This window comes from Rattus norvegicus, chromosome 12, assembly GCF_021556685.1.
Source record: "Rattus norvegicus strain SHRSP/BbbUtx chromosome 12, alternate assembly SHRSP_T2T, whole genome shotgun sequence".
Lineage (NCBI taxonomy): Eukaryota > Metazoa > Chordata > Mammalia > Rodentia > Muridae > Rattus > Rattus norvegicus.
The window spans coordinates 26,924,336-26,942,306 of NC_141545.1; the positions used below are offsets into that span (position 1 = coordinate 26,924,336).

General features: G+C 50.9%; 1 protein-coding gene across 4 annotated transcripts in view; it reads left to right on the forward strand.

Moving 5' to 3' along the window:
- Col26a1 (collagen type XXVI alpha 1 chain) overlaps nt 1-17,769 on the forward strand; it is a 145,966-nt gene extending 128,197 nt beyond the window's left edge. For 2 of the 4 annotated variants that reach the window (XM_087579287.1, XM_087579289.1), the window contains exons 5-14: nt 2,249-2,405; nt 4,873-4,971; nt 5,549-5,701; nt 7,666-7,749; nt 9,899-9,951; nt 10,881-10,916; nt 12,135-12,182; nt 15,401-15,485; nt 16,357-16,513; nt 17,230-17,767. In XM_087579287.1, the coding sequence (XP_087435413.1) occupies nt 2,249-2,405; nt 4,873-4,971; nt 5,549-5,701; nt 7,666-7,749; nt 9,899-9,951; nt 10,881-10,916; nt 12,135-12,182; nt 15,401-15,485; nt 16,357-16,513; nt 17,230-17,377 (1,020 nt within the window). In that variant the 3' untranslated portion in view covers nt 17,378-17,767. 4 annotated transcript variants of the gene reach the window in all.
- Nucleotides 17,770-17,971: the final 202 nt, after the last annotated feature.

The window sequence follows — 17,971 nt, forward strand, 5'->3', positions numbered from 1 at the left end:
TATCCAACCCTCTCCGGGACACACACTACAGATACAACACAATTGGAACGTCTAGAGCAGTGGTTCTCAACCTGTGGGTCACGACCGATTCACAGCGGTTGCCCAAGGCCAATGGAAAACACAGACATTTACACTATGACTCATAACAGTAGCAAGATTGCAGTTATGTAGCAATGAAAATGGTTGGGGGAAGTCACAACAAGGCACACTCCTATGGTTGCATGGTTGTGAGTGCAGGTACGCATGCCACAGTGCGCATGTGCAAGCAGAAGCCAACATGGCGGAAGTCGCCTCTCTCCTTCCATCACGTAGATCCTGGAGATCAAATTCAGGTCTGTAGGCTTGGCAGCAAGCTCCTTTACCCCCTGAGCCATCTCACCGGCCCATTCTCTGGCTTTCTCGGACTTGTGTCCCATCCGTGTAGCCCTATGTTAAGCTCAGTCTGGGCATAGATGGAATTTCTGCCCTAGGAGATCAACCGTGCCAACCCGGGAGTGCAGGGGCTCAGGCTGAGACAGATTCAAATTTGATGGAGGCCGGGACACCTGGGCCTAGGTTCTTGGGCTCTATTGGCCATGGAGGCTATATGGAAGCATCCAGAAGGAGTCAGCCAAGCATTTTGTGCCAAAGCACGGAGCTGAGGGCAGGTGCTTTTGAGGAAGCCTAGAATTTAGCAAGAAGAGTACCTTGGTCAATCCTCAGTGACACGGGGTGGACATGTCTCGGATCCCTCTGCCTTGCCAATTGTCCTGGTCCCCACCAATCTTACCTCCCCCACGGCACTGCCCCTCCACACCCCACCTCCGCCTCCGCCTCCGCCACCCCACAGACAACACACACACACACACACACACACACACACACACACACACACACAAACGCTAGTGCATCCTTGTTCCCCCACATGGCCTTACTTCAGCTTCATGTAGGGGACTGGCCCCCCCGAGCTCATCTCTAGGACCCTGGAGGATGCTGGGAAATAGTGCATCCCAACTACTTATCGACTGCACTCGAGCCTGACTTTGTTTAAGGGACAACACAACTCGGTGTTCTCAGTAACCAAGCAAAACTGGGGAGCAGCCTTCTTCCCCCATCCTGCCACGCCATGCGCCATGATCGAGAGTCCACCTTGATGAGTCACCCATCCCATGCCACCCACTTTCCTTCCATTACTTCCCCACCCCGTCTACCGAGGCAGCATCCCAGCAGTAGCCAGAGCTCTGAGATGTCCACAGGGTCAGCCAGGATTCAGAACCTTCCCTGTCTGGCGGAAAGTCTAGGGAGTGGGGGGGGGGGGGCGGGAGCCAGGGAGCAGGGGCGGTCAGGAGATCCAAGGACCATTAGGGGTCATGTGTCCCTGCATACCCATGACCCTGTTCTGCTCAAACAACAGCAACACTAATGCATGAGTGTACACACACACACACATGCACGCGCACGCGCGCACACACACACACACACACACACAGAGTCTCATGTAGCCCAGGCTAGCCTTGAACTCCTATGTACCCCAGGCTGGCCTCGAACTCTTAAAGTCTTAATCCTCTGTAGCCACCTCCCAAACACTGGGCACTCAGGTGTTCCCACCATCCCCAGCTTTTCTTTTACATTTGGTTAATTTTTAAAACCATTTTATCTATTTTTTTTTTGTGAATGTGTGGTAGGGGCATGCACATGCTACAGCACACATTTGAAGTTCAGAGGACAATAGGCAGGGGCCAACTCTCTCCTTCCACCATGGGGGGTCTCAGGGATCGAACTCAGGTCATCAGGTTTGGTGGCAAGCACCCTTACTTTCTGAGCCATCTCACCAGCCCATTCTTTTTATGGAGTTGTCTAAGGGTGGGTGCTATATTTTTCATGTAATTTTAATTGTACTCAACTCCAGAGAGAAGGGGTGGGGGGAGATCCCGACTATGAGAGAAAATATGGAGTATTTGTCTCTCTGAGTCTGTTTTATTTTACGTAACATAATGATCTCGCTGTTAATGGCATTCTTTTTTTTTTTATTAACTTGAGTATTTCTTATATACATTTCGAGTGTTATTCCCTTTCCCGGTTTCCGGGCAAACATCCCCCTCCCCCCTCCCCTTCCTTATGGGTGTTCCCCTCCCAACCCTCCCCCCAATGGCATTCTTCTTGATGGCTGAATAATACTCCACTGTGTGTCTGGACCCCATTCTCCTCGGGTGTCGGTCCCTGTGCTGGTCCCTGTGCTGAGGCCTGACCTTCCACCCTCCCCGGCCAGGTTCTCCTGCTGGAGGCAGCCGAGCAGCCTGCAGGTCCAGACAATGACCTGCCACCCCCGCAGAGCACCCCACCAACCTGGAACGAGGACTTCCTGCCAGATGCCATTCCTATTGCCCATCCAGGGCCCCGGAGGAGAAGACCCACAGGTCCAGCTGGTGAGCTGGACCCTCGGGGAGGGATCTGGCGAGGGAACGAGGTCAGAGTGGGTGCCTAGGGTCTCTACTCAGAGGCCACACTCTGGCCTCCTGGGTCTAATTTGCTCATGTGGTGTCGAAAATTGAACTGGTTACTAAAATAAGTGTCAAATTAAGCATAATATTAGAATTTCCATTTCTTCTTTAAAATGGTGAAAGATCTAGCCACTAGTGGGAGCGTAAGTGTGGGATCCTGGCTACCTGGGAGTCTGGAGCAGATGAATTAAAAGTTTAAGGTCCATCTGAGCCATGGAGTGATTTTAAGGCCAGCCTGGGCAACTTAGCAAAATCCTATCTCATTTCAAAGTATAAAAGGGAATGAGGGCGTGGCTCAGTGGTAGAGCCCCTGCCTAGAGTCCCCCAGTGAGGGGTTGGGGTATGGCTCAGTGGTAGAGCCCCTGCCTAGAATCCCCCAGTGAGGGGCTGGGGGTGTGGCTCAGTGGTAGAGCCCCTGCCTAGTATGTGTGAGGTCCTATGTTCATCTTCCAGGATGGCAATAAAAAGAAAGAAAGAGAGAGAGAGAGAGAGAGAGAGAGAGAGAGAGAGAGAGAGAGAGGGAGGGAGGGAGGGAGGAAGGAAGGAAGGAAGGAAGGAAGAACACCCTGGAAACATTCAGATGTTCATAAGACACTCAGAGTCCTGTAGATCCCATTTAAGCTCTGTTGTCCAACTCCTGATCCTCCTGCTTCAGCCTCTGTGTGCTAGAATTTAGACCTGGGCCACCATCCCTGGCTTCTTGTCAAGAGCAAAACTAAAATGTCCTCTGTAAAGACTCTCCTCAGAGGCCTCAGCTTTGTGGCCGTGCTGCAGAGTGCTGCTGATGTTTGTAGCCAACACAGCTCGCCTTCTTCATGCCTGCTTGTCCAGCCTTCTTATATGAACCAGGACCACCTGCCTTGGGATGGCGCCACCTCACAGTGGGCTGAGCCCTCCTACATCAATCAGCCCTCAAGATCACAGACATGCCCCAGGCCAATCCTTTCTAGCCAGTTTCCCCGAAGCTGAGATGAGCGTTATCAGCCACTCAGGGCTGAATCTAATAGAGTTAACTAGGACACCTGGGTAGTGCTGGCCTCAGGCTATATATGGTGGTGCAGGTGGCGGTGGTGGAGGTGGTGGTGGTAGTGATGGTGGTAGTGGTGGTAGATGTGGGGGTGAGATATCCTTCAAGATGGGTCCCTGTCCTCACTGTGTCCTCACTAGGTATTTTCATAAATGAAAGGAAAGTTTACAACTGCCCACCTTATTCTCCCAAGACAGGGTCTTTCACTGACCCTGGAGCTAGGCTGGAGGCCATCACGGCCCCCCTGCCCCGATCCTCCTGTGTCTGCCACCAACTGTGCCACATTCTAAGTGCAGGCAGCCATGCCCCACTGTGAGTGTCATTCCCAACTTTTTACCAAAGCGTGAGAGCAGCAAAGTTAGAGAAAGCAGCTCAAACTCAGACAAGTTAGGTAGGTGCCCGGAGGTCCGGGGGATATGATCTAGTCCCCTCTTTCTCCTCTCCTAGTGAACCCCAGGATTCGCCCCTAGAGTTCACACACCTTCTCCGGATCCCAGGCCGCAAGTCTACTTTGTTACAAAGTCTCAAACTCGTCAATGCTCTTTTCTGGAACTTTATCAGAGAAAGGGAAGTTCCAGAAATGGCCAGCAGGTGGCAGACACGCCCCACTAATGGTGACACCTGGGTTTCCTGCCTCCCTGAGGTTTTCCAGTAAGAGGAATCCTCCAGCGCTTCCTCACAGACTAGAGACAAATGCAGTTTCGATGATGAGCTATATACATGGCCCTCGGTTTGACTTAACAGTGAGACAAGGTCCCACTATGTCCCCCAGCCTAGCCTTGAACTTTTGATTCTCCTGCCTCAGCCTCTTAAGTGCTGGGATAACCGGGCCTGCTCCATGGTTGCACACTCAGGCCTCTAGAATAGGATAGTGGTTCAAGGGGAAGACCTGACCCTGCAGATCCTTCAGGGCAGGTTGGCTCGGCTGCCACAACTGCAGTTCTGGACCCCGAGCAAGAAGATAGCAGGAAGAAAGGATGTGGAGGAAACAAGCTACAGTTTGACTCTGTGACTGGGAGTAGAAGTCCATGCCTCTCCACTGCTCAGTTTACCCATGTGTAAAAGGAGAGAACAAACTCAATTATTGGGACCACAGACAGGGAAAGACAGCTTGTCAACTCTTAAGACTCGGGTGCCAGGGGCGTGGCTCAGTGGTAGAGCCCCTGCCTAGAATCCCCCAGTGAGGGGCTGGGGGCGTGGCTCAGTGGTAGAGCCCCTGCCTAGAATCCCCCAGTGAGGGGCTGGGGGCGTGGCTCAGTGGTAGAGCCCCTGCCTGCCACTCACCTAAGCACACAACCCGTGTGACCAGAACTGGAGCCTCTATGGCTCTGAGTCCACAGTGTTCTCCCTTAATTCTCTCCTCAGGACCTCCAGGACAGATGGGACCACCTGGGCCTGCAGGGCCTCCAGGTTCCAAAGGTGACCAGGGCCAGACAGGAGAGACAGGCCCAGTGGGACCTCCAGGTAAGAAGCCCTTGTGCCCTGGAGTAGAGACCAGTGTTTGCTTTGCACCTGAGCACAGGTGGCATTTTGTGTACCCTAATCTTGCTTGTTACCCCCAATTCATTACTTCTTTCTCACCTTCCTCTTCCCCCCAATCGCAGAGGTGCTTCAGGGTAAGAGTCTACAGGACCTTGGGGTGGGGGTGGGGTGGGACAGCTAAGGCCCAGGGGTCTGTTCCAAGCACCTGAAATGCCACCCAAGAATCCCATGATCCCCTGCGTGCTGCAGAGCGCCTGCGCCTGCGGAGGGCTGGCTCACCCTCCGTCTTTGCTCCACAGTTAAACCACTCCTGAGTCCCACGACATCTGGCTGGAGCCTGCGCTGATCCCATTGCTAACTCTGTCATGGCCTCTCTTTGCTGTCCCTACGCCAGAATGAGGAAGCTGTCCCCTTGCCCTGCAGGAGGACTGTGGGTACAGAGACTTATCACTGATGGGACAAGTGTCCTTGGCTACTCCTCTCGCCCTCAGAGCCATAGTCCCTTGTCTGTAACATCGAAGCTGCCAGTGTCACTTAAAGCCTTTGCTCTTCATTGTAGGTCTCCTGGGACCACCAGGGCCACGCGGGCTTCCTGGAGAGATGGGACGCCCTGGTCCACCAGGCCCTCCTGGCCCAGCAGGCAGTCCTGGCCTCTTGCCAAACAGTCCCCAAGGCGTCCTCTACTCCCTGCAGACACCTACAGACAAGGAGAGTGAGTGCTGGGCCTAGGGTTGGGGGTGGGAGTGAGCCAAGCTGTCTGTGGAAAGAAACTAACTTTGCCCCAAGGATCCCAGAGAAGCTGAGGGCCCACCAATGCCAGGGGTCATCCAGGAAATCAGTCTTGGTCCTGAGGAAGATCCCCTCATGGAGACCATCTCCAGTGCTGCTCCTGGCCTGGAGGCTTAGCTCACCAGGTCTGACACTTCCCCCTCTGCCTTCAATCAACTCTACCAGCTGGCAAGGCTCCCCCACCAGGATCATGCCTGAAACATTTCCTTCCCTACTGTCCCTCACTGTAAGATACCCAACAGGTGTTTACTGACACAAAAGTGACAAAAGGAACCTGCTTGTTCTCAGGAGTCACAGTGTGACCCGTGTGAGCCACAGACCCCCCCCCCCAAAAAAACCAACTTTGTATGGACACAGAGCATGGTGTCTAAGGGATCAGAGCGAGGGAGAGTGCAAAGGAGGAGAAGTTTTGGCTAAGTGCTCTAATCCTATTCTTAACCTAACCCCTAACCCTAGCCCTGGGTTTATTTTAAAATCTTAGATGAGCTGGGCATGCTGTCACAAGCCTAGCCCCAGCTCTCAGGAGGCTGTCACAGAAGATTCAATGCTAGCTTTAAGTCAATCTGGGATATATAGCAAACTCAAGACCTGTCCAAACTGTACAAGGAAACCCTGTTTCAAACAAGAAAAAAAAGCATATGTTTTAAAAAGTAGGGGTACATGGCTCAGTGGTAGAGCCCCTGCCTAGAATCCCCCAGGGAGGGGCTGGGGGCGTGGCTCAGTGGTAGAGCCCCTGCCTAGAATCCCCCAGTGAAGGGCTGGGGGCGTGGCTCAGTGGTAGAATACTTACATAGTACATATGAGGCTTGGGGTTCAATCTCCAATACCTCAAAAATAAATAAACAGTTGTATTAAAAAAGAAGAGTGCACTAAAGTAAATGTATTATATTTATTTATTGATAGAGGCATGCCATAGTTTAGGTATAGAGGTCAGAGGACAACTTGTGGGAGTCAGTTTTCTCCTTCTACCATCTCAGGTCATCAGCCTTAGTAGCAAGTGCCTTTACCCTCTGAGCCATCTTGCCAGCCCCCAAAAAATAAAATCTTGAAGAAGAGGATGGGTTGGTGATGATTGACAGTATGGGTCCGTCGTTATGGAAACAGGTTTTGGGAAACCCTGTTTAGCATCCCATATTTATAACACAAACTTCCCTGGGTGCTGATAGCTGATTCTGAATCCTGGCCTCAGTTTCCCCAGTTGTAAAACTGTACTCTAAGGACATTGACACACAGTTTCTGGGCACTTGCAGTAAAAGGAGGATCTGTGCTAAGGCATGATGGGAATCTAGGTGCATTCATTCAAAGGGTGCCTGGTGGGGCAGGAAGTCCATTCTGACTTGGTTTGTAGTCTGGGCTTCCTTGAAGAAATGTTCCTAGTTAGAAAGAAGGCAAGTGACACTGGAGAGTGGGCAATGACCCTAATGGCCACTGAAATATATCCCTAAGCCACAAGGAGCTGAACAGAGGAGCCCCCTGATGTCCACACATTTGGGGTATGTGTGTGTGTGTGTGTGTGTGTGTGTGTGTGTGTGTGCGTGTAAAGACCAAAGGTTGACATCGAGTGTCTCCCGCTGTTGCTGTTCACCTTTTTATTTGAGACAGCATCTCCTACTAAGCCCAGAGCTTGCTGGTTGCCGATGGGGAACCCAGCGAGTCTGGTCTTTCCATGCCCCAGTGTTGGGATTACAGGCAAGCACTCCCACTCCCAGCTTTTGTGCGGATGCCGGGGATTCGAACTTAGACCTTCATGCTTGTGCGACAAGATCTTTAACCACTGACCCACTTCTCCCCACCCCTTATTCTGAATTCTGAGCAGTTAAGTGTGTCCATTTGCACACAGGGTGGGGGTGCTGGACCTGACTGCTGATCATTTGACTCTCTCTGCAGATGGAGACTCCCAGCTCAACCCTGCTGTTGTAGACACAGTGCTGACTGGCATCCCAGGTCCCCGGGGTCCCCCGGGACCCCCTGGTGAGTAGATTAAAGATTCCTTTTTGGGTTTGTTCTGAATACAAAGGTCTTTTTTCCCCTATATTTATTTTTAAAGATAGGGTATAATGTAGCCCAGGCTGGCCTCCAACTTACTATGTAGCCAAGGATAACCTTCAACTTCTGATCCTCATGCCTCCAGCTCCCCAGTGCTGAGATTACAGATGTGCCCCCAGTACACCCAGTTTATGCAGTGCTAGGAATCCAACCGAGTTAAGCACACTACCTGTCTTCATCCTTAGCTGTGAGCCCAGGTCTTAAGGAAATTAAAGTCCAGTTGGGCAGTCTATGCTGTCCAGGTGGACCTGGGGCCTGAGGTGAATCCTCATCCCCACCCTGATACAACTGGACACATCAACTCTCAACAAGTCTACTAGAATAGGACAGACATCTGAAAGAAGTGGTCCTAGGCTATCTTTATGGGAGCCACAATGAAAAGTGCAAACCCAGACCAGGGCCAGGCTGGGGCAGCAGAGGGGACTAGAGACCTTGGAGTAGGGTACAGCTTAGGTGTACAGTAGGTAGCAAAACTGGGATCCTTATGGGAAGAGAGAGCCTGGGGATATCCCATCACTTACAGACCTTCTGTGTGTACAGATGCACACGCCATGCCCCAAGGGCTCCATAAATGAACAGATTAGAACTGCAGGTGGACACCTCCTTGCTGCTCACCTCTGTCCTGGGGTCAGGAGTTATGGCTCAGTGAAGACCTGGGGTGTGGCTCAGTGGTAGAGCTCCTGCCTAGAATCCCCCAGTGAGGGGCTAGGGGCGTGGCTCAGTGGTAGAGCACTTGCTTAGCATGCACAAGGACCTGAGTTTCCTCCCCACTCTTCTGTAGAATAGAAGAAAGCAATGGTTAGAGGCAGCTTTGGAAAGGAGATGAGTGGGGTTCATTAGAAGGTTATATTTGAGAGAGGTGAGGCAGCAGATTCGTGTGGTACTGAGGACTTCCATGTGACATGCCACACCTCTGGCATGCGTGGGATACAGAGATGGTGTTTGTTTTATAAAACTAAACTTGGCCTGGTATGTCTTCTCCTGAGGTGGCTGCATGGGCACACTCTAGTGAAGGTTCCCTCAGACTGGAGAAGTGTGGGTCTGTGCAGGGAAAAGGGTTGAAAGCCTGACCCTCAGTATGTCCCTGGGCTGTTGGGAAAAATGGGGCATGAAGCCCACAGTGGAGTGAGCAGGGGTTGGCCTGCACCAAAGATTTACATGGAGGAAGAAAGGGGGATGTCCTGGGGTTCCTTTTAGCCAGTGCTGCTAAGAAAACCAGGAAATAATAATGGGGAGTTTACTCATCCATTGTTGGGAAGAAACGGCACCAGTGGAACTTTCCAGAAGGCCATCTCTGGGGTGAGGTGAAGAGGGCATGGTGGGGACTTGGGAGTGTTACAGTTTCTATCCTGTTGCTGTGATATCATAGCCAAAATCAGCTCAGGGAGGACAGGGTTTATTTCAGCTTACAGGGCATAGTGTGCCATTGAGGGGAGCCAGGGCAGGAACCTGAAGCTGAAACCATGGAGGAATTCTATTTGCTGGCTTATTGGTTTAGGCTTGTATAGCCAGGACCACCTGCTTAGGGAATGGTGCCACCCATAGTGGGCTTGGCTCTCCTACATCAATTAATAATTAAGACAATTAAGATATACCAGTCTAGTTTTGGCATCTCCTCTAGAGTCATCTCTATAACTATAAGGGTACCCAGAATTGGTGGGGGACTTCAGAGATTCCTAACAGAGCACTTTTAAATGTATTATTTGGATGGATATGGTGGGTGACAATGGTAAACAAGGAAAAATTAATGGAGGCTGGTTCAAGGTATCCAAATTGTCAGGAGACAAACAAGCTGGGCTGGGGCACTCTGGATTAGCTCCCTGCTCAGTCTTCTGGTCTCAGGATTGGAGTAACCATGTGGATTAGGAATGGAAGGAGGTGGATGGATAGAGGTGAGTGTGTGCAATTGAGGGTGGGAAACCTAGAGTATGTGAGTCTTTTATCATGTCCTTTCATCAAACTTTCATTTGTTACCAGTCAGGGAAGATCCAGGGCAGGAATATCCCTGTTCATGTCTGATGGGAGATCAATGGATATTTCTGACCTCACAACTCACTGATGACTTTACCCACAGGTCCCCCAGGACCACATGGTCCACCAGGACCCCCAGGAGCACCTGGATCCCAGGTAAGGACACAGCCATTTCTAGTGTAGTACAGGAGGTAGTCTCAGGGTATCAATTTCCCAGTGTAGTTCCACTCCCATTTTGTTGGTGAGCTGAGTCCCAGTGAGGTTAGACATTGCTGGAAGCCATGCAGACATTCTCAGGAAGTCACCCAGTGACACAAGGACCCTTGTTCTTTTCCTGAGAATCACCTATGGGAGAGGAAGCAGGATCCTAAGCCTGACTGGACAGTCCCAAACTGTAGGACTGCTCTGCCTGTCCAACCATGTGGTCAATCAGTTTAGAGAGAGGGGAGTGTGGGTGCCAATACCCTGATCTAGAGACAAGGCTAGTAGTAAACATGGAGTGAGATGTAAGACTAGGTAAGATGTCTGGGTTTTATCTATGGAACTCTGTGACGGTTTCAGTCATATGGTTGGCACTCATTGAGTTGGGAGTCATTTTTCATGCTACCGTTTGTATATTTAGAAGGTCCCTCTGGCTCACTGTGAGGCAAGGAGCTAGGGTCCCACTTTGGTGAAAGTTTGAGCAGTGTTTTGTGAGCATCTGGGTATGAGGAGACAGCTGCACACATAAGCACATAGCTGAGAGCCCTGGGTTTGGCATATATAAACCCTGGATCAGCATATACATGACCATCCTCCTGTCTCAGTATATTACTTGTAGGTTTTTCTGCCCAACTGCTAAGCCCTGGTTCCCTCCTCTGCATGCTGCCCATGCTTGACACTGCTTCATTGTCCAAGAGATTGGACCGAAGTCTCACCCAAGGCTTAGTGTCAGACATCTGCTGTGGGTGGAGCTACAGACTCAGTCAGGTCCCAAGTTTGAGCTTCCAGCTTCCTCCTCTGCTGGGATTCAGCATGGGTGGCCAGAAGCAGAAAACAGCAAAGATAGGAGAGCATCACTGATGGGTTTTTTTGCCCCCCCCCAGGGTATGGTGGATGAGCAGGTTGTGGCAAAGCCATCTGTAAGTATGGGCTGGGCACTGGGAAATTGGGAGCTGTGTTTGCATTCAGCTCTGTAGTGTCCTCAAACATAGGCTTGTCTATCCTAACTAGGGGAAGGGTTGGAAAGCACGAACCAGGTACAGCCTAAGCTGTCTCAATAGAGATGGAGTGACCTGGAGGTGGAACTCCTGCCTGAGAGGGTGATAAGAGAGGAAATGACCTCAAGTTGGGGGTTGTTCTGGGAAGGTCTAGTCACAGCTTATATATGAATTAATGTACCAAGTGGTCTGGAGTTTTATATTAGTGCTGTATAGCTTAGAGTCAGAGATTCACAATCTGTGTAACCAGAAAGATCCCTTTGGTTCTCTGGACCTCCCAAAGTCTGGTACTCAGACAGCTGGCTTCCATGACCCTTTTCAGACACAGGGATTTATGGGTCTCAGCTCCAGTCTCTAAGATCAAACAAAGAGGCTAATATTTCATGTTCAAGTCACAAATCAGGGTCAGGAGGTAGAGAATGGATCTCTGCTTTGTACTACTGATACAATAGGAGTAGCTGGCATCATGTACTTAATTTAAGCCTCACTACCACACAGCTATGGTTCAGAGAGATTAAGTAACTTCCCAAAGTCACACAGCACAATAGTAGAGCTGGGATTTGAACTCAGAAGTGTCTGTCAACCTCCAAGGCTTGCCTCCTCCCATGCCTCTGTCTAATGACAAATGGCAGTACTGGCTCTGACAACACTTCTAAAACTCAGAATAGTTTAATCCCCTGTTCAGTAGTAATCTACTTAACCTCCTTTATAGCAACAAGATAGGTATTATTACTAGTCATCTTTTAGAGGTGAACAATATAGGCTTAGAGAAGTTAGCATTGTTCAAAGCCACAAAGCAGTCATTGGCCATGTATATATGATGCCATGATGCTGGTTTTACTGGCCCCATTTTAGAGACTGAAAAGCAAAGCCCAGAGACAAAGGTGATTTAATGAACATTCACAAAAGTTGACACATGATCTCCCCAAGTTCCAAGCCTGAGTCCTCTGTGTTACAAAGCAATCCTTAGGGTGACTCTCTATAATTTCCCTATGACAGACTGAACAATTGATGTCCTGGCCTATGCCCTCCATCCCTTGTCTCACCCCCAGAGCATTTGTCTTCAGTTTCTGCATGTCCCTGGGGTAGAGAGGTGCCTTTGACTCTACCAATGTCTTGACCATGAGACTTGCTTCCTAGGGTGAACCCAGTGTGAAGGGAGAAGAGGACAAAGCCACCACCACAGAGGTAACTATGGTTGTTGGCAATGTCTACTATGCTAGAGGTGAAAGTCAGGCACCCAAGGACAGTCCTGAGTTGGGTACTGGCTGCCGAGGACAGAGTCCTCCTTTTTCCTCTGGTAGTTTCCGGCGCAACAAGGTGGCAATGTGAATACTCTGGCAACTGTGGGCCAGATGCAGCTGGGGTGACTGAGACTGGATGCTGGGATGGGAAGAGCGTTCTCAGGAGTAGCTGGTGGGGGGCAGGGCATAAACATGTTGAAAAGATACTGCCCCTTAACAAGCCCCAGTTACAAAGAGTAGTCGCCATACTGACTTGATGGACATGGGCTGGTGGATGTGGCATTAATGGGTAGAGGGAGTGGGTTTCAACTTGGAACCCTAATGAAGGAGAATAGGAATGGGAAAAGATTGGGGCAAGCAAGTGGGAGCTGGCACACTGACTTGATGGACATGGGCTGGTGGATGTGGCATTAATGGATAGAGGGAATGGGTTTCAACTTGGAACCCTAGTGAAGGAGAATAGGAATGGGAAAAGATTGGGGCAAGCAAGTGGGAGCTGGGACAAGAGCTTGGAGGGAGAGGAAAGAACCGGGATGCTGGGGTCCTCAGAGGAAGCTGTAAACGCAGAGTTGGGCATGTGTCTCTGTTGGTAGAGTACTTGCTTAGCATGCATGAAGTTCAAGGGTATCCGTAGTCTGCATGGGCAACCTGAGACTGAGTTGGGGGACAGAAAAACAAATGACAGGAATAAAAGCAGTCTTGGAAGGGGCATGCCTGCTGAGGACTTCCTGTATGTGCTGGAAGTAAGCTTGTGGCAGACTTCAAGAGTCAGTGGGGAGATTTGGAGCAGGGTGGAGAGGGCCTGGGCTACAGGAGTGAGGATAAGCCAACGCATGGCAGAGGAAGGGCTTTAGGAAGTTCTTGCTATACTTTTTTTTAAAGATTTATTCATTTATTATATATAAGTACACTGTAGCTATCTTCAGATATACTAGAAGAGGGTGTTGGATCTCTTTATAGATGGTTGTGAACCACCATGTGGTCGCTGGGAATTGAACTCAGGACCTCTGGAAGAGTAGTCTGGTGCTCTTAACCGCTGAGCCAACTCTCCAGCCCAGTTCTTGCTATACTTAAGGAAAGGAAATCCCAGTGCTTAGGAGGCTGACTCAGGAAAAGCACAGGTTCAAGACTAGCTTGGGGCACATAATGGGACCCTGTCTCAAAAAACAAAATTCTAAAAAATGCACATGAAGAGTGGAAGGAAAAAGGAAATAAGACGAGAGAGAAGAGAGGGAGAGAGGAGAGGGGAAGGAAGGAGGGAAGGGAGGGAGAGGAGGAGAGGAGCGCTTGTCTGGGTCTCTGACTGAGAGACCCTGAAGACCCCAGTTCCCCACCCAGAGCCTCTTCCTGCCAAGGAGGTGTGGATTCTGCACAGAGCTGCCTTCTGTCCCCTGGTGGGAACTTCATTCTTATCATCTAAGAAACACTCTCTAACTCCCCCGTGACCCTGAATGGAACAGCACAGCCCCATGTTCCACAGGCAAAAACACACGCCTGCCCTGACACCAGCCCTGTGCTGCCCTGGTGTGGTAACCTCACTCCTTGGCCACCTAGTGTTGCCTCTGCCTTGGTGTTTGTCTCTCAAAAGTCAGCAGCCTACTTTGTGTGGTCATGCACCTCCACAAGTGAAGCTGCGTGCAAAGGTTCTGGAACTGTACCTGGCACTAGTTCCTACCAGCAGCCTGGGGAGGCTCAGCTGTCTCTACTCCTTTTCTGGCTTGACCCAGCCTACTCCACAAGGCTGATCTGGCCAGCGCTCTCAGAGGGACAATCCAGGCAGGTTCAGACCTCGGTGTTCACCTCAGGCCTCTGAGCTAGGCGCTCCGGCCTCTTGGTCTTGTCTGGAAGGTGGGTGTCCTGGGTAGCTTTCCATCGCTGTGATAAACATTGTCTGGAAAATGGACTCATGAGCTTTCAGTCTATAGTCTGTCATCAGGGGAAGCCAAAGCTTGTATGTCCTGGGTTAAAAACAGTCCAATGTGGTGTCCAATAGTTGCAAACTTATCTTCCATTTCATGAGTGAGATTTCATTCTGCTAGCATTCCTCATTAGGAAAGAAAGAAATCCTCTCTTTTAAGGCACCTGATTGCCTACTTTGGTCTTGGCCATTTTATTTTATGTGCTACATCAAAGAAGCCATCAGCGAACCCAAGGTTACAATTACTGACACCTACATTCCCTCCTAAGGGCTTTATGATTTAGGTCCATGATCTTTCGAGTTAATCTTTTACATGGCGGGAAGTAAAGGGTCTGTTGGAGCTGGAACTGTGTCTCCCAAGAATATATGATGGGAGACCACCCTCATAGAAGAAGGGGGAGAGGGAGGGGGAGGGGATGGGGGTTTGTGGATGGGAAACCGGGAAAGGGGATACCATTTGAATATCCAATTTTTAAAAAAAAAGAATATAGATTAATCAGGACTAGAGAGATGGCTCAGCAGCTGAGAGCTCATATTGCTTGTCTCAGTTTGCTTTCTATTATGGTAAAAAAAAAAAAAAACACCACAACCAAAGCAACCTGGAGAGGAATGGGTTAATTTCAGCTTACAGGTTACTGTCCATCTTCAGGGAATATCAAGGCAGCAATCTGGAGGCAGGAACTGAAGCAGAAACCATAGAGGAACATGGCTTACCGGCTTGCTCCCCATAGACTGCTCAGCTGGCTTTCTAATACAATCCAGGACCACCTGCTCAGGAATGACACCGCCCATAGTGGGCTCTGCCCTCCCACATCAATCATCAGTCAAGGAACTGATGCCATGGTCTGGCCTACAAGCCACTCTGATGGAGGATTTTCTCAATTGAGGTTACTCTTTCCAACCAACAAACAAAATCACCACAGGGCATGTTGGGAAGGAGCCCTTAGACAACCATGACTGGAGAAAAACAGACTTGAGCCCACCAGGTCTAGAGTGGAAGCCAGGCCAGCAGTCCATGCCGGGTCACTGTGGGGATGCTCACTGACTGGATTCAGGTCCCTCACTGGCGAATCCTCTTGGGAGCATCAGACTGATGCATGATCAGAGCTCGGTTTTGGTGTCGGGTTGTAGTGGGGTGTACATTGTGGGAGAGGCAGGGCTGTGAGGATGTCCACTGTATTAGCATAGCCTATGCCCACCCCAGGCTGACTGAGACCCTGAACCTGGCCTTTCATTCCCACCAGGGAGAAGGCGTGCAGCAGCTTCGAGAGGCCCTGAAGATCCTGGCAGAGAGGGTCCTTATCCTGGAACACATGATTGGGGTCCATGGTGAGTAGCAACTAGGCCTCCCACATTCCCAGGACCCGCTACCCCTGTGGGGGCCGCTAAACCTGTGTAGTCCCCTGCGTCAGGGACGCCACCTTGTTATTGTTCGATGGCCCCTCTGATTTTGCATCCCACCCCTCATCCACTTAAGGACAATAAGTGTCTAAGCCCTAACCACTGGCATCACAGGGGGTGACTAGCCACACTCAGCCATGCCAGGCTGCCTCCTGTCTCCACGTCTGGCTCAGGCCAATCCCTCCCCCTGCTGACCACTGACTCCCATATCAGAACAGGCTCCTTGGTGAAGCTGTCCTCTTTCTCCTCATCTTCCTTCTCATCATGGAATGAGTTTTCCCTGTGCCTTCCCATACACTGGGGACCCCTGGTACAAGCTGGGGGTGGCTCTGCAGGGTCTGGAGCTCAGGCCACTTACGATTGGCTGAAGAATGAGTAGGTGGCTGCACAGATATGATGAATGCAGGATCAAACACATGGGAGGGTGCCTGGGTGGATGGATGAGTGGGAGAATGCGTGGGTAGACAAATGGGTGAACAGGGGAACGAATGACTGGGAGAATGAGTAGGTGGGAGATGAGAGAATGGGAAAATTAATGAATGGCAGAGTAAATGAATGGTGGCATGACTAGATGGGTGAATGAATGGGAAAGAAGATGAATGAATAGGGAAATTGAATGGGGACCTGGATGTGTGAATGGGTGAGCAAATTAATAGATGCATTCATGTGTCTGCTGCTGAATGAATGAACGAATGATGAATGAATGAATGAATGAATGAATGAGGGACAGAGCCTATTTGCCTCGTATTTGGTACACTTAGGCTGTCTTGAGCAACCCTTCCTTCTGCCCTCCTTCCAGATCCCCTGGCCTCCCCTGAGGGGGGCTCTGGGCAGGATGCGGCCCTGAGAGCCAACCTTAAGATGAAGCGAGGAGGTCCTCGACCTGATGGCATCCTGGCTGCCCTGCTGGGCCCTGACCCTGCACAGAAGAGCCCAGACCAGGCTGGAGACAGGAAGTAAGAATCCCTCTCTCCCGTGCGAGCCCAGCCCTGCAGCTGAACAGCGGTTGTATCCTGAAGACTCCCTATGTGGAACTGGGCATCAGGCAGGGACAGTTGTGGAGGACTCTGGGAGTCTGGCATCCCTGAGGAGAGATGGTGCTTCCAAGGGGGCAGGGCCCAGTGCTAACTAGCACCCCGACAGAACTTTTCTTTTGCCCCTGTCCCCTACCTCCCACTCCTGCTGAGACGGGGTCTGGGTGGGCTGCGTGGAGGTAGGAGACTAATCACAATTCTCAATGGCTGAGCCCCTGCTCTGTCAGGGTCGGGGCCAGCTCCGGTGCTTTCTCTATATTGTCTCATTTAACCCTTAAAAGGTAGGTCTGAGATCCCCACTCAGCTTGGATACACACGACCCAGATCCTGGATGTGGGGGTGTGGGGGGAGGGTAGATTTTAACCCAGGCCTCACTGTTGCTGAAGCCATGACCTACAACCCTCTACATGAGGTGTGTGGCCCCTCAGATTCCTGAGGCAGCTGGGCTGCCGGGAGGCTGGGGCACCTGGAAAGACATCAGGACACTACAGAACTTTGGGCCTGCCTCTCTTCCTCTGGTCACTTTCTAGGGCTGGGTAGGGGCCAACTTCCAAGAGGGGAGTTTGGAGCCATGAGGAAGGGTCTCTGAGAATGAGAAGGGCCAAATCTGTTCGGTAATGCTTCCTAATGTCTTCCAGTCTAGCTGAGCCCACTGTCCTTACCTGCCCTCCCCCATGGAGAAGGAAGGAGCATTTAATGAGACCATCCACTCAGTGTGGGACCTACAACCTCCATCATGGCCACTCTTCCATGACTATCTCTAGAGCCCTGCTATCTGATGGATGACACAAATCCGTGTCCCTTTTACAAACAGCCTATACCCTAGGCTTGCTAGCGGCCGTGTCCACACACCTTGAGGCTGGGGTCCTAGCAGGTTCCACAGAAGAACTATTCCACAGCCCTGAAGACCTCACTGACTGGTGCTTGGTCTCTTATGACCCACATAACCTGGTGCTCCTCTAACCTGGCCTTGGCCCCAGCACTCAGAGGATAGAAAGGACCACCCTTGGGTATGTCTCCCTGCCTGGCAGGAGTGACCGTCCCTAAAGTTCTTGGTGCTTATGCAAGGCTGGAACCTGATCCCCTGGGCCCTGTAGGCTCTCCCTGAGCTATTCTCTGTCTCCAAGAGGTGATCAGAGACCTGTGATGTTATTTCAAATAAAGGTGCTCTCTCCATGGTGGTGTTTCTGTGGCTTGGCAGCTGTGGGGGAGGCTGGACTGCACCCAGATAATTTATGTCAGAGAACCGATAAACAAGTATGTCCAGCTTCAGGGTGACTTCAAGGTTTCTGCGGCAGAGGATCCCAAGAAAAGAACTTGATGGGAGAAGGTAGCCCTCAGAAGTGGCTGCTCGGAGTAGTCCAGCTGGCTTGGTTGGTA